A 23,664-nucleotide genomic window follows, 5' to 3' on the forward strand; every position below is an offset into this window, starting at 1 on the left:
CCTCTCATGTGCTCTCTCTCTCATTCTCTCTCAAATAAATAAATAAAATCTTAAAAAAAAAATAAAAAGAAAAAGAAAAAAGAAAAAAGAAAGACCCAGATTAAATTTCTAGAGATGTAAACTAGAATGAAAAATACATCGGATGGGATTAATACCAGCTCAGATGCTGCAAAAGATAAAATTAATGAACTTGAATACTTAGCAGTAGAAACTATGCAAAACAAAACACAGTGAGAATAAAAAAGACTGGGGAAAAAAGGAACAAAGTATCGGTGAGCTGTGGAAAACTTCAAGTGGGTAATTGGAGTCTCTGAAGGAAAGGGAAGGCAGAAAAAATATTTGAGAAAATAATGGCTGAGATTTTTCCAACCTTGATGACAACTATAAACTCACAGATACAAGAGCTCAACAAACCCCAAGCACAGGAAACATGAAAAAAACTATGTCAAGTCACATCATAACCAAATAGCTTTAAAACCGTGATAAAGAGAAAATCTTAAAAGTAGCCACAGGAGTAACAGATATCACATACAGAGAAACAAAGATAAGGATAATCGCCACTTTCTCATCAGAAACAATTGTAAGCTAGACCTACATTTTTATAGTACTGGGGACAAAATTGTCAACCTAGAATCCTAACTCAATACTCAGATCAGGCTGTGTTCTTCAGTGATTTCCTGTCTGAAGTTCCAGTTCCCCTGACATTGACTCTGAGATGGAGAGGATCATGCAAGAAGTTGATCGGGAAGTAGTCTGAAGATCAACATCTGTGAAGGAGTGAAGCAAGCAGGATTGGGCAGAGCTTTAATGCAGCCTCAACAGAAGCCTCAGCTGACCATATCAGGAGTTTTGAAAATGGATGTCCTGGGCGCCTGGGTGGCTCAGATGGTTAAGCGTCTGCCTTCGGCTCAGGTCATGATCCCAGGGTCCTGGGATCGAGTCCCACATGGGGCTCCCGGCTCAGCGGGGAGCCTGCTTCTCCCTCTGACCCTCTCCCCTCTCATGCTGTTTCTCTCTCGCTCGCTCTCTAAAAAATAAATAAAATCTTTGGAAAAAAAGAAAAAAGAAAATGGATGTCCCTTCAGAAATGTCCTGAGTTGGGGTGAGGGGGCTAGGCCTTTGTCCTCACAGGCTGATCATCAGTTGGATATGGGTTGCACCAGAATGGGTGCATGATTTTGAGTGAGGCAGCATCCTTGGCCAGGGGCAATTTCCAGAGAGGGAGTCAGCTGAGAGCACTCAGACTTCAGCACCCCAGGCAGCTGAAGGAATGAGTACCTAGATTCTGGAGGGGGATCTGGTTGGCTCATGACACTATCCACTACGCTCCCAAAAACTAAGTGGAGAAGATCCAATCTTCTTAGCATGGTGCACAGGGCCCTACATGATCTTGTGCATGCCCACCCCCAGCTCACCTCATGCCGTCTTCTCAGCTTGGAAGTCTCTCCCACCCTCTGCCCTGGCCCCACTTGTCTGTTGCAAAACTCCTAATCCTTCAAATTCCAGTGGACTGCACCTCCTCTGAGTGGTCTTGCTGACTCAATGGTCCTTCCTCCCAGCATCATGGTTAGGAGCATGGACTCTGAAGCCAGGGTTTGAATCCCAGCTGTGCCACTTGCTAGCTGTGTAACCTAAGGCAAATTACTCAACTTCTCTGTATCTCCGTTTCCTCCTCTATAAAACGGGTGTAACATTAGTACTGGGTTGTTATGAGGATTAAATGAGTTAATATGTGTAAAGTTAGAACAGTGTCTGGCAAGAGTAAATGGTTGCTGCTTGTCGTTGTTAATGGAGGCCTCAGTATGCATTTGTTGAAGGCACAAAGGATGAGAGAGACAAAGTGCAAAGTATGTTCAGAGAATGTTGAGTAATCAAATTTGTCAAAAGGGTGGTAATAGCCTCTATATGGTATTATTACCATGTTGGGAAGAATTTTTAATGTCACAGTAAAGAGTGTGCATCTTGGGGCGCCTGGGTGGCTCAGTGGGTTAAGCGTCTGCCTTAGGCTCAGGTCATGATCTCAGGGTCTTGGGATCAAGCCCCGCATCGGGCTCCCTGCTTGGCAGGGAAGCCTGCTTCTCCCTCTCCCTCTCCCACTCCCCCCGCTTGTGTTCCATCTCTTGCTGTGTCTCTCTCTGTCAAATAAATAAAATCAGTAAAGTGTGCATCTTGGTGCATCTCGGTAGCTCAGTCGGTTAAGCGTCTGCCTTCAGCTGAGGTCATGATCCCAGGGTCCTGGGATGGAGCTCCGCATAGGGCTCCCTGCTTAGCGGGGAGTCTGCATCCCCCTCTCCCTCCGCCCGTCCTCCCCATCCCCACCCCCGCTTGTGCTCTCTGCTCTCTCTCATGCTCTCTCAAATATATAAATAAAATCTTTTTTAAAAAGAGTGCATCTTGGGGCGCCTGGGCAGCTCACTTGGTTAGGTGTCTACCTTTGGCTCAGGTCTGATCTCCAGGTCCTAGGATCAAGCCCCATGTCCTGGCTCCCTGCTCAGTGGGGAGTCTGCCTGTCCCTCTGCCCCTCCCCCTGCTCCTGTGCTCTCTCTCTCAAATAAATAAATAAAATCTTTAAAAATAAAAATAAAAATAGGGGCACCTGGGTGGCTCAGTCTTTAAGTGTCTGCCTTCAGCTCAGGTCATGATCCCAGGGTCCTGGGATCGAGCCCCTCATCAGGCTCCCTGCTCAGCGGGGAGTCTACTTCTCCCTCTCCCACTCCCCCTGCTTGTGTTTCCTCTCTTGCTGTCTCTCTCTGTCAAATAAATAAAATCTCAAAAAAAAAAATAAATAAATAAAAAGAGTGCATCTTATTTGTAAGCAGAATGACAGAATTTGCCAACAGATGGGAGGAGGGACCAAAGACAGAGAGGAACGGGTTGAGCCAGGAGGTAAGGCATACGTGTGGGGAGGTGAGTTCTTGGCGAGGGATGTGTGAGAAGAAATGGGGGACCAGGACTATGGAAGGATGGTACAGGTGAGGGGAAAGGAGTTTAGAAGAAAGTATGAACACATGGAAGGTGCAGTGGGGCAATCATCTGAGGCTGATAGGGACAGGCAAGGAGTGACAGGGACGTGCTGGGAGGAGAGAAGATAAGGGATGATCCAGACAGATGAGGTCTGTGGGGACAGGTAAGGAGGGATGGGGCCCCGCCGGGGTGGGGGGTGGCGGTCAAGTGAATGGCAGAAACCAGCGAGGAGAAACGAAGAGCTGGAGCGGGGCCATCTGGAGGAGAACCTAGGCTGCAGGTGTGGAGAGAGGAGCGGAGTGGAATGTGATGTCAGAGAAAGGGCGGTGATGTAAGAGCCGGGCGGTGGGGCGGTGATGTCAGGGCTGGTGCTGATGCTGGCGGCGCAGTGCATTGTGGGCAGCTCCTCGTTCCGCCGCTGCCTCCGCCGTCGCCCGAGGAGGATCGGGGCCGGGCCGGGCCGGGCGGGGATGATCCCGGGCGGGAGGCCGCCGCCGCCGCCGCCGCCGCCGCCGCCGTCGGAGGGAGCGGGCCGCTCCGCGCCGCACTGAGCCGCCCCCGCCCCGCCCCGGCCCCGGGGGATGCGCCGCCCCGAGCCGCTGCCTCCGCCGCCGCAGCCGCAGCCGCAGCGGGCACAGAGCAGGTGAGGCGGGGCGGGGCCGGCGGCGGGCCGGCGGGGTCGGGGCGGGGGCTCCCCTGCGGGCTCCGCGGGCCTCGGGCCCGGCTCGCCTCCCAGCGCAGCCTTCCCCAGCTCCCCCTCCCTGGGCCGTGTCCGCCCGAGCCGGGACGCCCGCCGCTGGCCTACACAGCCTGGGCCGCATCCCGAGGCCTGGAACGGCTCCCTGCCCCCCACCCCCCCTACACCCGCCCTCGCCAACCGGCCCCCCACGGCCTCTGCCCACCCCCCCCATGCCCACGGCTTCACCCTGCTGTCACCCTGACAAGTCCTTCCCAGCTGCCTCCATAACCTCTCTCCGTCGTCCTCACTCCCTCCGTCCCGCCGGCTAGCTGCCTTACCTACTTCCTCAGCCCTTCAGCAGTGCCCAGAAGCCCCTCCCGGGGACCTGCCGCTTCCTCACCTGCCATCAGGATCGCTCATCACCTGCTTCTGTCTTACCCAACCCCCTCCTCAGATCTGTCACCCCCCCATCCCTTCCCTTCCCCTCTGCCTCCTTCCACATCTCTTTTCACCTGTTCCCACTATCCCTCACTGGGCTCCTTCACCTCCCCTTATCTGCACTCCCAGATTCCCACAGACACCTGGCTCACACCTTGCATAGTTACACATCAACACCTCAACTCACACACCATGATGAGGTCCCTCCCTTGCTGTGTCTCCCTCCCTGTCTCCCTGCCCACCCCCCCCACACACTTGGCCCTACACTGTCTGACAGATATTCATGAAAACCTCTTCCACAAGCCCCCTCACAGGACACACCCATGCCTCCACATACCCAAAGGGTCCTGAGGGGGCAGTAATGGGGCAGCCAAGTTTCTTGTGGCCTGTCATCCAACCTAGTCTAAGCTGAGTGCAGTCCTCAGAGGCAGAGAGTGAGGATGGTGGACAGGAAGAGGCAGGGAACCCCCATTTAGCCTCCTGCTGCCACTCTCCCTTTTCCCACCCCACCTGTTCCTTCTAGGCTTGCCCATCTTGAAACTGGTTGCTGCATCCCCATTTTTCTCATCAACCTATAGAATCCCCTATCACAGGGCTGGAAAGCCCACCAGAGGTCACCAACTGCACAAAGCTCTCTCCCTACTGGTTCAATGGCTTCTTCGGTCTTGTCCTCAACTTGTTTCCACCTTTATTCCAGAATCCCCCACCCCCTACCTCTCCCTTTATCCTGCCATTGCTCTCACTGCCCTCTGAATTCCTGATGCCCCACATGGCACTTTGACAGAAGGTGGGCAGCGGCCTATTCGGCATCCCCACAGTTCTGATGCTCTGAAGTTGGGTGGGTTGGAGGAATGAGTCAGCTGAGTCACTTGAAGAAAGACAGGACAAGAGTGACAGTGTCCCTCTGCATGAAGACCTGTTCTCCACATGACCCTCATGGCGCACCATGACCTGTTAAAGGTTGTTTCTATGCCTTTACTATCCCACACTGCCCCCTGTATCAGGATGACTAGACACAGGAGCCTGGGGGAAATATCCCCATCCCAAGGAAAAACAGGTTTATGGAGTTTCGGCCCCATCCATAGATACCTTAGTCACTTTCCTCCTCCCCACCTCCCTTCCACCCCACCTCGTCCCCAGCTGGAGTAACTAACTGCCTTCCAGCTGTGACTGTCCAGGGTCCCTGTGAGGGCAGAGCAGTGTTCTTATCCAAAGTGTAGGGGGAAAGAAGAGAAGAGAAGATCCTGGTTCCAATCCTGTATGGGTTTGACAGAAATCTCAAAAAACGGCCCCCTGCCTACACACATGCCCATCACAGACAGACACAATAACACGCACAAGCACACGCAGACGGATGGACAGGCACAGACACACACACAAAGACACACAAAGACATATATACATTCTCGCGGAAGGCCACACGTGCGGGTACGCACGCAGACGCATACACGTGCACACACATTTATTTCCCTGGATAACACTGGCGGGCTTTCCCAAGCCTCACGCTCAGGACACTCTCTTTGATATTCAACTTCTACCTCTATGCCAGTGCCATTCTCCTTGTTCTGGAGCAGACAGAAGGTGTGGTCGGAGCTCTCTCAGCACACGCCCACCCCGACCTTCCTCCTGCCTCCTGTTAGACCCATCCCACTCCCTGTTGTCCCCAAGACGCGCCCCCCCAAACCACCACCCAGTTCAGCCTGTCTCTCTCCCTTGGAGTGGCCGCAGGTTTGCGGTCCCTCTAAAATCCATGTGCTGAGCCATCACCTTATGTTCACCCCATGGCTCACATCCTTGCTTCTGAACCCCACGGCTGTCAGTGAGTTGGGCTCACCCCTGAGAATGGTGTGTCCCTCACACACTGCATCATCCTCACTTAGCACCACCCCCAGGGGCTGCTGTGTATCTCATTTTCTTGATTATCCCGAGTCCCGCGGTTGATTAGCATCACTCTGGAGTGGGTCTCCCATGGGTCACCCCTTGGTCGGCAGGTCTCCCCTTTTAGTAAGCTTCAGATGCACAGCTCCATTGGCATTTGGTGGCACCTCTGCATAGGAATGTGTGGGTGTTGGGGGAGCCTCGGATCAAGTCACTCAGACGGGTCCTTCTTGGCCCAGGTGTCCCCTACACAAGCATGGGTCCTAGATTTGTATGCCCCTCCCTGGGGGCAGTTAGCAAGTCTCCTCCACATTAGCATCTCTCTCTTTGGGAAATGCTGTCCCCATAGCCTGTTCGCTTGGCATTTTCCTCTCCTTTTTTCAACATGTGCGTCCTGTTGTTGGGTTTCACATCCCCAGTTTGTAGTCTGTGTCTCCCTTCCCGTGGGTAGTATTTCTGTCTTCTCTTCTGACCTCCACCTGGGTGTTTACACAGTGCTTCCCCCAGTAACCCCTGGAGCATCTGCCCAGCGGGCCGGGAAGGATGCCTGCCAGGAGAATGGCGCTCCCCTCCTCCGTATCTGCGAGCCGGTCCCGGGTGCGTGGCCTGCCCCACTCACAGCCCCTCCCCACTCCCCCAGGTAGATGGCCCCCCCAGGGCAGGCCCTGCGGACACCCCTCCCTCCGGCTGGCGGATGCAGTGCCTAGCGGCCGCTCTTAAGGACGAAACCAACATGAGTGGGGGAGGGGAGCAGGCCGACATACTGCCGGCCAACTACGTGGTCAAGGACCGCTGGAAGGTGGTGAGTGACCCGGCGGGGCCAAGGGAGGGGCGGGGAGAGGAGGGGAGGGGAGGGGAGGAGAGGACCGGAGACCTGTTAAAACAGTTGCCCCCAACTCCTCTCCCCTAAGAGGGAGGTGCCCCCGAGGTCATCTGCGTTCTGCTTGCCGTCACTGTTCCGGCGTTCACTTGTGGACAATCGCTTTCTCCCAGCGCCGTGGCTCACCCCTTTCCCGGCCAGGGCACGTTGCTCGGGCCCAGCCTGAGCAGGGGCTGCAGAGCTCTGTGGGGGAGGCGGGCGGGGTGGGGGCGGGGGCTCTTTCGTTGCCGGACCTTGGAGAAGGGCAGGGAGCGAGCACGTGTCCCTCCGCTTCCGCAGAGGACAGAAAGGCCTGGCTTCGGGGAAAGAGGCCTTGCGGGCGCTCCCACCGCAGGCGCACTCCATCTTCTTCCACCCTCCTCCCCTCACTGGTTCCTGCGGCAGGTGCAAGACGCCGAGACTCCATGTCCCAGCGTGCCTTGCTCCTCCAGCCCAGGACTTCGGGTTGTTCCGCCTGCTGGGAGTTGTAGTCCGAGGCTCCTCGGGGTTTGGGCCTGCATGGGAGGGGGACCATGTGAGGGGTTGGGGGAAAGGCAGTGTCTGGGGAGCGGGACCTATCGTAAATCAATCCCTGTCCATCCCCCCCCCCCCTTTTCCTTCCGTCGCTTAAGAGCTCTCTGGTGTCCTCTTATTGTGGGGGCAGGATGGTGTCGGGTGGATTGCTGGATGATGGTGTGTGAGCTTGTGGGTCTGCACGGCTGAGTGGAGAGCCTGGAGGAGAGGAGGGAGAACAACACAGGCCTACACTGAGCCTCTGTGTGGAGGTGTGGGGGAGGTGGAGGCGGGGCTCAGCTCACCTGGGCTGCAGGGTTAAGGGGAGAGTGGGGCCTTGGTGCCAGCTGGTCTCCACGGCAACAACTACCCTTCTGGCAGGTTCCCTAAAGGCCCAGGGACAGGGGCAAAGGTGGTAGCGTTGTCTGAGATGTCTCTGGGACTGGGAGAGGTGGTGGCACCGGAGGGCCAGAGAGCTAAGGGGAGGGGCCATCTAGGTCCCGGAGGGGACTTCCTGAGAGGGAGAGTGACAGGACAGAAATGGGGGGAAGAGGAGCCAGGGCGGTAATCAAAGGAATGAGGGTCTGGCAAAATGAGGAGTGTTCCTCCAAAAACCCTCTGGGTCCCCTGACATGAGAGCTTAGTTTCTGACAGATTGGAGGCAGAATTTTGCCCTGAAGAGGTGAGAAAAAGATGGTGTTCACACCATACTGAGTTTGGGTTAGAACTTTCTGCTGCTTTTTGAGGGAGGTGGTGGGAGATGAGTAGGGAGAGACATGGTGCGGGGGGGGGGGGGGGGGTGTTGGGGGAAGGGGCAAGTGTGCAATCTTTGCCAGACTGACCTCTCTTTACCGTCACTCCCTCCCTGGCTCCTGGAGAAGCAGGAAGGGTGGGGTGCCAGATGCCTCCCCTCAGCCAACTCCCCGTGAGGGGCGGGGGACAGAGACATGAGGCAGAGCTCAGGAACCAAGAACACGCTGTCCAAAGAGAAAATGAGCCGGCCTGGAGAAAGGGAGGGGCGGTGGCACTAGGTGGAGTATTTACAAATAAGAACATTTGACTCTTCTTGAGGAGTGCTTCTCAGAATCAGAATAGCAAACAATACCACTGCTAATAAAAACAGCATTCAGTTTTGAGCACTTAGTGTTGCCGGACACTGTGCAAAATGTCTTACATGCATTATCTCAGCAAACAGTGGAATAGATGTTATTACCCCCTTTTCACAGGTGTGGAAACAGGTACAGAGACTGGTTCACCTGCCACGTTCTCATGATGGCCAGGTGGAACCAGGTCTGTCTGACTGCTGGGGGGCCAGTCACTAAGCCGTACTGCTTCCCAAGAATTGGCCCACCCAAGAATCAGGAGCACAGAGACGAAGGAGTCTTTGTGACCAGTTCTAGAGCAACTCTTTCATTTGACAGAGGAGGAAAAGTGGAGGCACAGAATTTAAGAAACTCACTCCAGGTGACCCAGAGCTGGGCCAAGAAACTAGGTTTCCCTTCTCCTAAGTGAAAGCTTGTCCTATTGTGTCATATTAGCCCTCCAGTAGCCCTCCTTTGACAGGGGAGGGCATCCTGAAAAAAATTAGGAGGGGAGGAATAGGGTTGGGCAAAAGGAGATTGAGAGAACATTCTGGTTACCTGGCGTGGACAGGGCTGCATTATGACTTCCATGGGCCCTGGGCACTTTTGCTTTCATGGACCCCTGTCTCTATAATAAAGTACTAAAAATTGTATTTTATGACTGCATTGGTATAAAGAGGAATGAATTAACATTATATATTAAAATGTTTTGACCTAAGAGATCATTTGTTTTCCTTCTGAATTAAAAATATTGAAACATTTTTATGGCGCCCTGAAAGTATTATGGGCCACAGTGCCTGCTATGCCCGATGGATAAGTGGGGTCTGTAGGGCCTGGGGAGGAGGGGTGTTAGGTGAGTGGGTGGGTGCACACCCCAACTTGCTGTCCCAGGGAGGTTTGGCAATGGGTGGGGGAGTGGAACAGGTGGGGGTTAAGGGAGGAGAAACAGCCTCTGTTTGGAAGTGAAGAGGGCAAAGACATACCATTGACCACCCTTGGAAATTGGGCAGCGGGTATGGGAAATGTCTTGGCTGCCCCGAGCCCTCCTTACCACCTCGGGTGAGGATTTGGGGGCCTGGCAGATTCGGGCTTGAATCTCAGCACTCACAGCTTTAAGCTCTGTGCAGTCACCAGTTGCTGTGATATGGCAGTTAAGCGCCTGGGTTTAAATGAAACCTGGCGTTGCTGCTTACTAGCAAGTGTGACCTGTGACTACTTCACTCCCTGCGCCTTAGTTTTCCTTCTGTGCAAAATGGTGACTTTTATGACCTTCTGCACCTGTGTTGTCAGGAACCATAGGGGATGAGCTCAGATGATGGCTGAGAGCCTGGAGCACATAACCCAAGATGTGGTTCTTGTTCCCTCCCCCTCCCCCCTTTCTCCCATGCTCGCACACAACAAACCATAACGGATTCTAGAAGATACTAGAATCTCTCCTGAGTTTAAAGTTCTCCAGAGGGAGACATGCCGCTGCTTTCCTTGAGTCTGTGTCTATCCCCTCCTGATTCTGAAATTCTTCCAGGAGGGGCGCCTGCATGGCTCAGTCAGTTTAGCGGTTAAGCGTCTGCCTTCAGCTCAGGTCATGATCCCAGGGTCCTGGGATCGGAGCGGGCTCCCTGCTCAGCGGGGGGCCTGCTTCTCCCTCTCCTGCTCCCCCTACTTGTGCTCTCTCCCTCTTTCTCGGTCAAATAAATAAGTCTTTAAAACATTTTTTAAAAAATGGAATTCTTCTAGGAGTCTGACTTAACTTTTGTCTCAAGTACTGAGAGACTCTGGTTTCAGACCATCCTTCCTCCTTTCTCTTTCCCTTGTCTCCTTCCTGGGCAAAAGAGCCTTCGGGATGCAGCCAGACGTCCACTCCTCTTCTAAATCTTCCCTTTATCCTTCTGTCTTTTCTTGGAATGGTTTCAACGGCAACCCGCTGGGAACTCCCAGTCCTGGGCTCTGCCCTGCCCCCTTCCCCGCTCCATCCCCGTGCTTCAGCCACCATTAAACTACTAATGGGACCTGAGTGCTGAATAAATGCTAAGGGGAGGGCTTGGAGATGCATGACGCTCAGAGTCAGTTTACAGGCCGGCTGATCTGAGCAGCCTCCGCCCAATCCCTAGCAAGCCCAGCTCTGCTGGTGAGTTAACAGGCCAACAGGAGGCAAGTGAGTGTTCTGGAAGATGTTCAGCGAAGGCAGGCCACCCGTGAGGTGAGCTCTACATTTTTTTTAACCAACTGAGTCCCAGCTTAGAACTCAGCACCTTCCCCTTGTCCCTCATCATTGCCAGCAGCACATTGGCTCTCCAGGAACCCCGGTGCCTCTGACTTGAAATGATTTTAATCCTTCCCCATCACTCAGCTTTGCTCATCTCCCCTGGCTGACCCTTCCTCCAACTCAGTTCTCCCCTCTGCCTTTTCTCACTGCCTGCCATGGGATGCTGGAGGAGGAGGGCCTAGAGGGTCAGGTCTGTACTGCCTCACCCCCTGGGGGGGGGCGGGAATAGCCGGACTCTCCGAACCTGCATTCCCACCAGGGTCCCGCGTGCCCCCTGCCCCCAGAGGAGGCTCACCCTGGTTCGGGGCATCTGACCAGGGGTCTAGGGAGTGCCGTGAGCTTCAGCAATGGGCATGGACAATGCATACCCTTCCTTTGCTGAGTCTCCTCCCCAAATACTCCCCTCTCCCCCGCCCGCCCCATTACTCTCTCCCTTTAATGACACCTGTCAGGAGACTGCCCACCTGAGGAAGGGCCTGCTTCTCTGGAGGATCCACCCTGAAGCAGGGAGGTTCTGGAAATAGTTTTCCTTCTGGATGGTGGTTGTTCCGTCTAGTTGCAGGGTAGGGGAAGGGTGATATTTCTTGTCCTTCCAGAGAAGAAAAGTTTCACGATGGCCCATGATCTCTTCAGAACCCTACACAGGCTCTTCTCCATGTCTATGTGGAGTCAGAGGTCTCATACCCTCTCCCACCTCCCACTCTGACATCTAGCCGTGTGTGTGTGTGTGTGTGTGTGAGCGCGCGTGCGCGCACATCCATGGGCTGAGCTGTCTCCAGCACTAGGAGAGGAGGAAGGGGCAATGGCGGGTGGGGCAAGGGAGGCAGACACAGGGTCCTCCCCTTCAAGGCTAGCCCTACTGCCACCAATAAAGGGGATGAGCCGGCAACGGATGGGATGAGGAGCTGCTGAGCCTGATCCCCGTGTTTCCTATCCCCTTCTTCCATCTCCGTAGCTGAAAAAGATCGGGGGCGGGGGCTTTGGTGAGATCTACGAGGCCATGGACCTGCTGACCAGGGAGAACGTGGCCCTCAAGGTGGAGTCAGCCCAGCAGCCCAAGCAGGTCCTCAAGATGGAGGTGGCTGTGCTCAAAAAGCTTCAAGGTGCTGGTCAAGGGCAGGAGGAGGGGAGCGGAGAGGTGCCAGCTGGAGTCTGGGGCCAAGGGAGGGCTGATGGGCATGGTGAGATGGGGCCAGCGTCTAAAGGGTGGTGATGGGGAGAGGGGCAGGAGGAGGGGAGCGGAGAGGTGCCAGCTGGAGTCTGGGGCCAAGGGAGGGCTGATGGGCATGGTGAGATGGGGCCAGAGTCTAAAGGGTGGTGATGGGGAGAGGGGCAGGGGGAGGTGGGGTGAGGAGTCATGGGACCGGGAATCAAGAGCGCACTGGAGACACCTGAGGATTGGGAAGTGAGGAAGAAGGAGTGGGAGCTGGGAGACCCCTGTCTGTGCCCCACAGGGAAAAGCCACGTGTGCAGGTTCATTGGCTGTGGCCGGAATGAGAAGTTTAATTACGTGGTGATGCAGCTCCAGGTGAGTCCCGTGGGGTCCTCCCTCCACTCTCCCCCAGAAGCTTGGGTTGTGACCGCTGGAGTGGGGAGTGGGCACAAACCTTTGGGGATGAGGCTGGGCAGAGTGTCACAGTGGTGCAGCGGGGAGGGGGGCAGGGCAGCCGAGCCTAGCCAGCCCCCACCTCCACCCCCAGGGCCGGAACCTGGCCGACCTGCGCCGCAGCCAGCCGCGAGGCACCTTCACGCTGAGCACCACGCTGCGGCTGGGCAAGCAGATCCTGGAGTCCATTGAGGCCATCCACTCTGTGGGCTTCCTGCATCGTGACATCAAGCCGGTGAGGGCTGCCCTACCTGGCCCCTCCTCCAAAGCACATCCCCCCCCCCCCCCCCAGCCACCTCTCCCTCTCTGGGTCCCATGGTTTCTCCTCCAGAGCAGTGGTTGGGGCAGGAAAAGCCTCTTCTACCTGCTCCTTCCTCCTGCTCTCGGCCCCAAGCCCCTTCTCCTCCTCTCCCCTGCCTGCCAAGAGCACACACCCCAGCCTGCCCCTGGCCCACATCTCTCCTCTGTTCTTCTCTTCTCCCTCACCCCTGCCCTGATTAGTCCTTGAACTTCGGAAGGTGCAGGGGTTGGGGAAACACAGAGGAATCTCTAGAGAAAGGGACGGAGGGGCTGGGCTTGGTAAGGAATTCCAAGTAGCTGATGGTGTGGCATCTTGGATCCGGTGTTGTAAAGACCTCCATTTTATTTTATTTTTTAAAGATTTTATTTATTTATTTGAGAGAGTGAGAATGAGAGTACATGAGAGGGGGGAGGGTCAGAGGGAGAAGCAGACTCCCCGCTGAGCAGGGAGCCCAATGCGGGACTCGATCCTGGGACTCCAGGATCCTGACCTGAGCCGAAGGCAGTCGCCCAACCAACTGAGCCACCCAGGCGCCCTAAAGACCTCCATTTTAAATAAGGGCTGACAACTGAGGTCCAGAAAGACTGGCTGAATGGCCCAAGGTCACACAGCAAGAACAACACGGGTCTTCTGCTGCCTCAGAGCAGGATAGTGTCACTAAGCCACATGGCCCTACCGGGGCGTCCCAAGGATTGAGGGCTGGACACACACCTCATTTCAACCCCCAGCTGGGTCATCCCCTGCTGTGTGGTCTTGGAGAAGCCACATCAGCTCTTTGACCTTCGGTATCCTCATCTCTAAGATGAGGGTGATCCCCCCTACTTCTCAGATGGGATACGACAACCTGCGGTCCACGGTGGTGTTTACTTAAGGTGGCCCTTGAGGTGGGCCGGGTGGGGTTGGAGCCCCACGGTCATAGCTCCCGTCTTCCGCAGTCCAACTTCGCCATGGGCAGGCTGCCCTCCACCTACAGAAAGTGCTACATGTTGGACTTCGGGCTGGCCCGGCAGTATACCAACACCACGGGGGACGTTCGGCCCGTGAGTACCGCCACGCGCAGGGGTCCCTGGCCGCCCTGCTGCCTGCCCGACCCGGGGACCCTTCATCAGTTTTCCTGCAGCTGCCTAAGCAGGCCCGGCCTGGGTTCAGCATAACCGCACCCAGCCCGGTCTACACTCAGCCCGTCCCCCGGCTCCTGGGGCTCTGGGCAGATGCCATAGCCTCACCCTGTGATCCACACCCTGTGACCTGGCTGCCCACCCGGGTTAGGGATGGACACAGGGGCAGTGATCAGGGTCAGGAGGCAGGGGCAGGACTGGGGCTGGTGTGGCAGGCTTGGGGAGGGGGAGGGAGTCAGGGGTAAAGTAGGCAGAGTTAGGCTCCGGAAGCCGGGTGGAGATGTGGCTGAAGCCAGGGGCGTTGGGTGAGGGTCCTGCTGTGTTCTCCCTTTTGCAGCCCCGGAATGTGGCCGGGTTTCGAGGGACTGTTCGTTATGCATCAGTCAATGCCCACAAGAACCGGGTGAGTGGCAGAGCCGCGCCTGAGTGTGAGGAGCGGGGGCGGCAGTAGGGCCAGGGGCAGGGGCAGAGTGTGCAGCTGAGGAAGAGGGTAGGGCGGGCAGCCGTCGAGGTGGGGAGACAAGTACGGGGCAGGGGCTGGGAGCTGCCATGCCAGAGACCGTGGCTGGAAGAAGGCTCTGTTGCCATCTCCCCATGACTTCACCTTCGTCCTTGTTTTGGGGGATTCCCTCCTCTCTGGTCACACCATTAGTCTGTGTGGGGTGCAGAAGCATGGACAGAAGTTTTGACACTGGGATTCTATGCATTTTGGAGGGTCAGGGATAGAGCCGTGGTTTCAGGGAGACCTCAGCTCCGCCCATGGGGATTTGGGTGTCAGGCCTCTCTGAGATATCCCCCTCAAGAAGGGTCAGCCCCCCCCAGTCCCAGGGAAAGACCTGAGAGCTGTGGGTGACTCCTCTCGCCGCCGCACCCCCCTCCCCTCAGGAGATGGGCCGCCATGATGACCTGTGGTCGCTCTTCTACATGCTGGTGGAGTTTGCAGTGGGCCAGCTGCCCTGGAGGAAGATCAAGGATAAGGTGAGCCCCGTGCAGCTAGGTCTGAGGAGGTGGAGGGGGCGTGGGGGCACGGGGGCCCCATCACCCCGTGCCCTCTTGCCTCCAGGAGCAGGTAGGGATGATCAAGGAAAAGTATGAGCACCGGATGCTGCTGAAGCACATGCCTTCTGAGTTCCACCTCTTCCTGGACCACATCGCCAGCCTCGACTACTTCACCAAGCCCGATTACCAGGTGGGAGCCTGCCACCTGGCCCCCGCACCCCTGGACATCTCTGTGGGGGTGACCATCCCCAGCAGCACCCATACTGCTGAGAGCCCGCGCCCCTGTCGGCTGAGCCCTCTGCATCTCCCCCAGTCTTCCAACTGCATGACGCTGTTTTGTGCTCTTGTAAACGGTATTCATGGCTAAGAGTTACCAACAGCTTACCCTCTTTTCGGTGCTTTTCATGCATTAACTCATTTAAAATTCAAAACAAGCCTTTGGTGAGAATGTGTGTTCCTTATGTGATTATTCTAACACTTAACAATTAATGAAGCCAAGTGCTTTCAAGTACTTTACACCAGAACTCTGCATTGTCCCCATTTCACAGATGAGGAAACTAAGGCCTGACAGCAGGGCTGGGAGCAGGGCTGGGCTCAGGCACATCTTCTGACTCCCAAGTCCAGTGCTTTTTCCAAGGTGCCACCATCACACACGTAGGGGACTCACTTAGACCCTGACAGGAGTGGGGGATACATCAGCAGTGTTCTGCCCAGGACCCACCATGTGCCAGGCACAAGTCTACACACCCCAGGGAGCACAGCAACAGGCACGCAGGGGGCGTCAGTAAAGCGGGTCCTGCCAGCAGAGAGACCCTGCCCTGCATTCTGGAGAGAGCTAAGTCAGAAGTGGAATGGTCTGGGGGCCTCCGATGGTCTACAGGTGCCCACCATGTCCTGAGCCTAGAGCCCTGATGGTTGGCAGAGATGCCTCGCTTGGGCAATAGAAGGCCCTGCCCCCCAGTTCTCCTCCTGGTGTTCCCCAGACCAGACAGCTGCAAGCAAGCGAGCACACAGTGTGCTGGCTGCTAGGAACGCAGAGCGGCAGATCGGGGAGTGCGTGGGGTGGGGGAATCCGGGAAGGCTTCGCAGAGGAGAGGACTGGTGGGTTAGGCGGTGCCGCTGGAAGCAGCTGCCTGTGCGGAGCGTGACCCCACGTGGTGGCTTTGGGAAACTACCGGAGCTCCCTGGCTGCTGAGGCTTCCCGAGATGGTGGGGATGGCAGAGCAGGCTGGGGGGTAAGCAGGGGACAGATCTCAGAGGGCTGGTGCCCAGCCAGTGGGGCTCAAACCAAGACGGTAATTTGCATGCTGATTTACATATCATGTGCATGTTTTCATTTAAAATCAATGTGCCCTTCTCCTTCCAGTGCCCCCTCTCGGCCCATCCTTGTCCTGGAAGGTCCCTCTCTTCCCCCCGCAATCCTGGCAACTGCCCCCTCCTCCTGGCTAGCCCCAGGGTCACCTCTGTGTCCTCCCGCCACCCCCACCCCTGCAGTTGATCATGTCGGTGTTTGAGAACAGCATGAAGGAGCGGGGCATCGCTGAGAATGAGGCCTTTGACTGGGAGAAGGCGGGCACTGATGCCCTCCTGTCCACGAGCACCTCCACTCCACCCCAGCAGAACACCCGGCAGACGGCAGCCATGTTTGGGTGAGTCTCGGGAGGGACGATGGGCCAGTGGGGGGCCAGGTGACCCACAACTGCCACCCAGAAAGCCCTCTCCTCCTCTTCCTACCTGGACACACCTGGCTGTCTTTCCTATTCTTGGTGCTCAACAGTGGGGTTCTCGAACCCCAAGCAGTTCTGCCACATCTCCACCTTCAACGTGGGGACAGAGTGGGCGTCCTCATTTGGAGTTTTTGACCTTCCTGGGGAGTGGGGAACTCCGAGTGAAATTACCCGAGCCCCACAGTTTGTTTCTGTTGCTCACGCACATTCCTTTAGCGAACATGTCTTGAGCCTGTGTCCAGGGCCTTTGGGGCTCAGAGAAAAAACTTGCAGCCCCTGCCCTCAGAGTGCTCTCGGGTCTGGGGTGTTTGCCACGGACGTGTCCGCGATATCAGAACCGGGTGACCAGCACAAAGACAGAGGCACCCAGGGAGGGGCCAGAGTGAGGAGGGGCACCGCACCCTGCCCCGGGGAGGAGCCAGGGAGAGACATGGGCAGGGGCGCCAGGAAAGAGACTCCGCAGGGCCTGATGGCACATCATGGTGCCCCCGTTTGGCAAAGATACCACTCAAGGAGCTCCTAAGTGATTCTTCTCTTTAGACCCATTCCTGGTCTAAAGGAGGCCAGCCAGTGAACTGCAATGGAAATCTGGCAGGGCTGGGAAGGTAATGGGTCTCCTAAACTGATAGGGTGACGTGGCCCCCATGCTGGGCAGCCACATGTCCTTGCCGCCCTGTGCCGGCCTGAGGACGGCCCGCTTGCCGGCTTGGTAAGCCGGGGATGGTGATGGGCCCAGGGACTCCCCGACCCCTGCCGAGGCCTCCCCTGTGCCCGCTCCCCAGGGGTGGCAGTGATCCGCAGGGCCTGTGCTGGGAGGAGAGAGCACCCCTGCCAGCCTTGCCCACGGCCCCTCCCGGCCTCTCCAGGGTGGTCAACGTGACGCCAGTGCCCGGGGACCTGCTCCGGGAGAACACCGAGGACGTGCTGCAGGGCGAGCACCTGAGTGACCAGGAGAACGCACCCCCAATCTTGCCTGGGCGGCCCCCTGAGGGGCTGGGTCCCAGCCCCCACCTGGCCCCCCACCCTGGGGGTCCTGAGGCTGAAGTCTGGGAGGAGACGGATGTCAACCGGAACAAACTCCGGATCAACATCGGCAAAGTAACTGCAGCCAGAGAGAAGGACGTGGGTGGCCTTCCCCCGCTCCCACCCTGGTTCCCAGCCCACGGCCCCCTTCCCTCTCCTCCTGTGTGCCCTCTCCCCGGCCACACGCCCGCTGGCCCTGCCTCCGAGGCCTCGCCCCATGTCAGGATCACCAGCGCCGACCTCCCTCTATCTCCTTCACCCTGGGAAAAGCACTTGACCCACAGCCACCCTGTTGGCCCCCGTTCATGGGACTCCCCTCTCCTGCAGACCCCTTGTGTGGTGGAAGAGGAGCAGAGCCGAGGTGTGGGGGTCCCTAGCTCCCCGGTGCGGGCCCCTCCAGACTCACCGACAACCCCAGTGCGTTCTCTTCGCTACCGGAGGGTCAACAGCCCTGAGTCTGAGAGGCTTTCCACAGCGGATGGACGGGTGGAACTGCACGAGAGGAGGTAGGTCTGGGGCCGGGGGGCGGCCAAGGACCCCTGGTCCCTTCAGCCTTCACGCGGCTTCTCTGCAGGAGAGATCAGATGCAAGGTGGAAGTGGGCGGGCCCCTGGGAGTGTTGAGGGGCTACCCTTGGGCCTGGGGTCGGACTTGGTTAGTCAGTGACAGGGCCTGGAGAGGGGTGGGGGGCCCAGAGGTCCTAGCTCATGCCACGAAGGGATGTGGGGTGGAGGTGGGCTGTAGGAAGGGTAGGCCGGGTCCCCAGGCCCAGGAGGAGGCGAGGGGTGAGCCGGTAGGTGGGTGTGCTTCCAGAACCTCTCCCTAGAAACTAATTACAGATGCCTCAGAGCAGCTGACTAAGCTCCCATCAGCTTTGGGGGAGGGGCCTCGGAGGAGAGCCCAGGGAGCGCTCAGCAACAAAAGGGGGCGGATCAAGATTTGGGGGTCAGGGCCTCAGAGATCTGAATATCATGGGGGGGACCTGACTGGTGGGACGGAGAGTTTAGAGCCAAAATGAGCCTTCAGGATGGGGGGATGTGAGGGTGGCCCATGGCCATCAGGGACCAGAGTCAGAACCCCCCACCTGAGGCCTCTAAGAGACGTCCCCACCCTCAAGTGGCTCTGGGTGGGGCTTCACCACACAGCAGGGCTGCAGTCTTCTCTGCACCAGGAAAGGGGCCTTTTCTCAAGGCCCAGCTCAGGTGGATGGGGTGCTTCTTCCCAACCACGCAGTGTGACTCCTCATCCCCACCCTACCCATGGCCCCTCCTCCGGATTCTGCTCCAAACTGCGCCCTGCCTCTGGGATGGGATGCAGTGTCTTTGGAATGTGGCAACGCTCAAGACAGGAGAGGCCTATGCCAGTCCCCGAGGCAACCCCAGGACAGAGGGACACGGGCCCTGTGCCCAGGTTGCCGACAGCCCTCACAGTCACGCAGGTCGGCCTCCCTGGGACTGAAGACCACGCTTGCATCCACAGCAGCCCAGAGGGTTGAGGAGAGGAGAGCCGAGGAACAGTAGTGTGGAAGGGGTATCAGTAGCGAAGAGAGGTGGGGATGCCCCAAACAGACAGTCCTGGAGAGCAGACGGGCTTGACTCGGAGTGAGCCCTTGTTTCGGGGCTAATGGGAAGAGGAGACAGCTGAGGAGAGATTTTCTGGAAGGGAAGGGTCAGGATCTTGTAGGGCAGGGCAGAGGGTTTGTGTGGGTTCTGGGGCTCTTAGGAGCAGGAACGGTATGAAGCAGATGGGATTGGATTGCCCACCTCCCCCCCCTTCCTTCACCCCCTTTCCCGACCTTCAGCCCCTCTCCTCCTTTGGCGCCCTCTCTCTTTTCTGTCCACCAAAACAAACCATGCACTCAGGAAAGGAAGCCACAACAGCCATTTACATGGGAGACCCTGGATGGCCTCCCTCAGGGATGTATGTATTTTAAGCCTTATTAAGTCAGTAAAAATCTTGTGGAGAGGGAGGAGGTAAGTCCCACAGACCAGGGCGGGAGGATGTTGAGAACGCCCCACAGTGGCTCTGAGCTGCACCCTTTTCTCTCACAGGCTCGAGGCCTGGGGAGAATAAAAGTCAGCCCCTTGCCCACAGCCCGAGCGTGAGGGTGTGCCCAACCCGAGGGAGCTAAGCCTCCACGGTTCTCAGTGGGGGGTGCCCTTCCTACAACCAGCAAAACCTTTACCTCTGCGCTGGTACCCAGCCCCCTCCCAGGTTGAGAAGGGGGAAGGTAACAGTGGAAGAGATGTCCCAAGGTAGGATCACTGACCCAGCGTGAACAGTCAGGTGGGGCCCAGTCCCTGCCTGGGACGGCTGGGAGGGCAAGCTAGCACTCCCACCCCCCAGCAGGATGGAAAGGCTCCCCGCAGGTGGTGACATCCATGCCAGGTGGGACAGCAAAGGGTGTGTGGACAGTGACAGGTGAAATGGCACCAAAGTACGAGCACATGGGCAGTTTGGGGAAAAGCTAGTGAATCGGAGATGGGTCTGGCTAGAAGAATGGTGAACCTGGGCCTTGGCCTGGCCACTTGAGTGCCAAACTAAGTGCCAAACGAAGGAATATGGACTTTGTCCTCAAGGCTGGGAGCCACTGGAGTTTGTGGGGGTGGTGAAACCAGCCAGGCAGGCCTGGAGGGTGGTGGTAGAAGAAGCTAGAAAAACCATCTGCGCACTCAAGGCCCAGGTGGGTGCGTTTGCCCTGACGACAGCAGGAGGGAGCCTCTGATAGGGTGTGAGCACCAGACCGGGAGCATAGAGTTGGCTTTTGGGAGATTAGGTTTCCCTGGTGGTCCAGAAGAGAGCGCTCCTTGGGCACAGGAACGAGGTTTTATTTTCTGCCTGTTTGTATTCCAGGAACGCAGTAAGCATTCAAATCCGTGTGTTGAGTGAATGAATGGATGGATGGATGGATGGATGGATGGATGGATGGATGGATGGATGGATGGGATCTCCACGGGGAGTGAGGTGGGGGGAGGGGATGGTAAGCCAGGAGGTGACCAGGTCTGGCCCCGGGTGGCAGAGATGCTCTGGTCAGCGGGTTCCAGGCGGCACGTCCCACCTGGCCACCGGCTTGAGTTCCTTAGAGATTTGGAGAGGCCAGGCACTGAACCTCACTCGGGGTGGCTTTGCAGGTCACGAATGGATCTGCCCGGCTCCCCCTCGCGCCAGGCCTGCTCCTCGCAGCCGGCCCAGATGCTCTCAGTGGACACGGGCCACCCCGACCGGCAGGCCAGCGGCCGCATGGACGTGTCGGCCTCCGTGGAACAGGAGGCCCTCAGCAACGCCTTCCGCTCCGTGCCGCTGGCTGAGGAGGAGGACTTTGACAGCAAGGAGTGGGTCATCATTGACAAGGAGACAGAGCTCAAGGACTTCCCCCCGGGGGCCGAGCCCAGCACATCGGGCACCACGGACGAGGAGCCTGAGGAGCTGCGGCCACTGCCTGAGGAGGGCGAGGAGCGGCGGCGGCCGGGGACAGAGCCTAGCGTCAGGCCCCGGGGCCGAGGCATGCAGACTCTGGCCGAGGAGGACCCTCGGCAGACTCCATTCCAGCCCCTACCACCCCCGCTGAGCCAGGCCGAAGGCCGGTCAGAGACGTCACAGCCCCCCACGCCCGGCAGCCCTTCCCACTCGCCCCTGCACTCGGGACCCCGCCCTCGACGGAGAGAGTCGGATCCCACAGGCCCGCAGAGACAGGTAAGGCTGGGCTTGCACCCCACTCCCCACCCCTGGATGCCCATAGTTTTTGCCTGGAGTGCTCCCCGTGGGCTCCATGGGGGCTGCTGACTAGCACCCAACAGTTGCAGGCTGTGATGAAGGTAGACAGGTTTCAAGGTCCAAAACCATGCTTGGGGGACGGTCGGAGCTTCCCAGAGGAAGCGTCCTCCAAGTTCTGAGTTGAGTCTTGCACGATGAACAGCGTCAGCCAGGTGACAAAGCAGGAGAAAGGCCTCTGGGGCCAAGGGGACCGTGTGTGCAAAGGCCCGGGGGCGATAGTGAGAAAGCGCTGCCCTGATGGCATGTTGCAGAGCAGATGAAGCTGCGAGGCAGGTCCCCGGCCCTATCCCGGAGGGCCTCGGGGAGAAGCTAAAGGGTTAGGGTTTGATTCTGAAGGCTCGGTGAGCCACCCAAGGCTTTTAAACAGGGGTGTGCCATGATCCCATCGGTGCTCTTGAATGATCCCTCTGGCTGCTGGGTGAAAACGGAAGGAAGGGCCCAGAACTATAAGCAGGAAGGCCCCACGGCAGGCGCCAGCAGGAGAACACCTTGGTGGCTTGGACCAGGCCGGGGGCTCTGGATGTGGGGCAGGGTGGGCGGAACCAAGAGGTGTGGGGAAGAGGCCTGAGGGGCTGTGAACAGGGGGTTCTCGGCCGATGCTGAGAGTTCTGGGTGGACAGTGGTGACATCGCTGAGTGGTTTTGAAGGGAGCATGGACCCTCAGATGGGCCGGGGAGAGCCAAGGAGGTGACACTGGAGGGCTCTGGGGCTGTGCCGCGTCCCACTCAATCACCCCACGTCAGGGGCATGTGCCAGGTGGCTCTGGTTCAGGGCCAAGGTCAGATCAATCCGCTGCATGAGCAGATTGGGAGGCCTGGCCTGGGAGCCCACGGGTGCCTGGGAGAAGGGCAGCCCCAGGCAGGGCTGTTTAGGCCCCATCCTCTTGTCTAGAAAAGAGGGGCCTCTGAGCTGAGATCCTCAGGGGTGTGCATCCTAGCCGTGCCACGGATTCTGGAAAACTGGGGGCTCAGAAAGTGGGAACTCTGGAAATATGGCACCCAGAGAGGTCCTAGCCAACCTGAGTTGGAGGCTCAGCCAGGGTAGGGTTGGGCCGGCATGACTGGGTTGGGGTCCTTGTTCCCACCAGGGCCAGCACTGGAGAGAGAACAAGATCTGTTTCGCTCCTCTCTCATGTTTTCCTGCATTCATTCATCTGTTCGGTGCCTAGTCCTTCCACACTTGCTGAGCGTCTAGCCTATGCCGGGTGCCAGAGGCATCAGAGGTCATGTGCACCCACAGCAAGTGCAGAGTCTAGGAGGGGGACTGACAGGGGTGGTGTAGGGTAGAGAGACAGCCCAGAATCCAAGTCAGGCGGCCGAGACTCTGGACCTGGGCCATCTGCTGGTCCCCTGCTGGCGACTGCAGGCCAGCTGGGTCTCAGAGACGGAGCTGAGCTATCTGGGAGGTTTTCCTCACCTTCAGATTCCTCCCGGGTCCTGGGAAATGTCCTTACAGGGGGGACTTGCAGCCAAGGGGGGAAGGAGAGAGAGTCAGGCAAGTGGGCACGGGCGTCTTGTACAGTCTCAGTCTTGGGCTCAGGTCCTGCTTGCGCTGTGGGCAGGTGGTGAGTTGCATGTGTCTGGAGGGCGTGTTAGGTGTTGGTGGGCCTTGGTTTCCCCAGAGCACATAGCAGCGAAGTTGTGTGCGTGCGTTTCCGTGTCCGCGTAGCTCAGGAGTGCACACGGGTGTGGGTGTGCGCACAGAGCGGCGTGTCTACGCAGCGTGCAGCCGGTCTGTGGGAGCGCAGAGAACCTTGGAGGCGGGGATGGGGATGACAAAGCTGGAGGGCTGCGAAGGATCAGAGCCGTAATTCCAGGGATAGCGACCAGAGCTGTACTCTCTCAGCACCTCCACATGTCACGTGTGTCTTCCTTACCACAGTAACTTGAATAAGGCAACCCCCCCCACGCCCCGAAAAAGTAAGGAAACTGAGGTTGGGAGGAGCTAAGCCTTGAGCCCAGGGTCGCCAGCGGGCCAGAGGTAGAGCTGGGTGAGCGCTGCCTGAGGCCTGTGTGTTTAGGAGAGGAGCAAACACAGGCCAGAGGGAGCCCCAGTGCATGGGGGGGGGGGGGCATGCACACGTGTGTGTGCACCCCTGGCTGGGCCATGTCAGCAGGTGTGACTTGGGCACAGCAGTGGGCACGGCGGCCTGTGTGTGCGTGTGCGAGTGTGAGCACACGGGGAGTGACAGTACCGAGCTTTTCGTTATAGCACAGTACAGATGCAGCGGAGACCTTCCTTGTCAAGGGCAGAGGAAGATGAAGAAAGGGACTGGTGCATTTGTTCCTTCTTTCTTTGGTCTGGAGGGAGTCCTGATCAGGGCCGATGTGGGGGCTCACAAACCTGGCCACTGCTTGGCATCACCGTTTTCGGACTCCCCACCCTGCCACCTTTCTGCAGGGAATCCCCTCCTAGATCTCGCTTGCTCTGCTCAGCGCCTG

At 57.7% G+C, this 23,664-nt stretch overlaps 1 protein-coding gene across 1 annotated transcript in view; it reads left to right on the forward strand.

Annotated features, from left to right (window-relative positions):
- The first annotated feature begins 6,607 nt into the window (after window positions 1-6,607).
- The window catches only part of TTBK1 (tau tubulin kinase 1), a 35,796-nt gene continuing 18,739 nt past the window's right edge, over window positions 6,608-23,664 (forward strand). Inside the window, exons 1-11 of the mRNA XM_064597626.1 lie at window positions 6,608-6,761; window positions 11,632-11,779; window positions 12,131-12,204; window positions 12,377-12,517; window positions 13,519-13,623; window positions 14,039-14,104; window positions 14,587-14,679; window positions 14,765-14,890; window positions 16,195-16,349; window positions 17,294-17,956; window positions 20,581-21,142. Of these exons, the coding sequence (XP_064453696.1) occupies window positions 6,654-6,761; window positions 11,632-11,779; window positions 12,131-12,204; window positions 12,377-12,517; window positions 13,519-13,623; window positions 14,039-14,104; window positions 14,587-14,679; window positions 14,765-14,890; window positions 16,195-16,349; window positions 17,294-17,956; window positions 20,581-21,142 (2,241 nt within the window). The 5' untranslated portion in view covers window positions 6,608-6,653. The remainder of the gene's footprint in view (window positions 6,762-11,631; window positions 11,780-12,130; window positions 12,205-12,376; window positions 12,518-13,518; window positions 13,624-14,038; window positions 14,105-14,586; window positions 14,680-14,764; window positions 14,891-16,194; window positions 16,350-17,293; window positions 17,957-20,580; window positions 21,143-23,664) is intronic.

This window comes from Mirounga angustirostris, unplaced genomic scaffold (genome assembly GCF_029215605.1).
Source record: "Mirounga angustirostris isolate CCGP_5_RB_7025 unplaced genomic scaffold, mMirAng1.0.hap1 SCAF_8, whole genome shotgun sequence".
In the NCBI taxonomy this organism is placed as follows: domain Eukaryota; kingdom Metazoa; phylum Chordata; class Mammalia; order Carnivora; family Phocidae; genus Mirounga; species Mirounga angustirostris.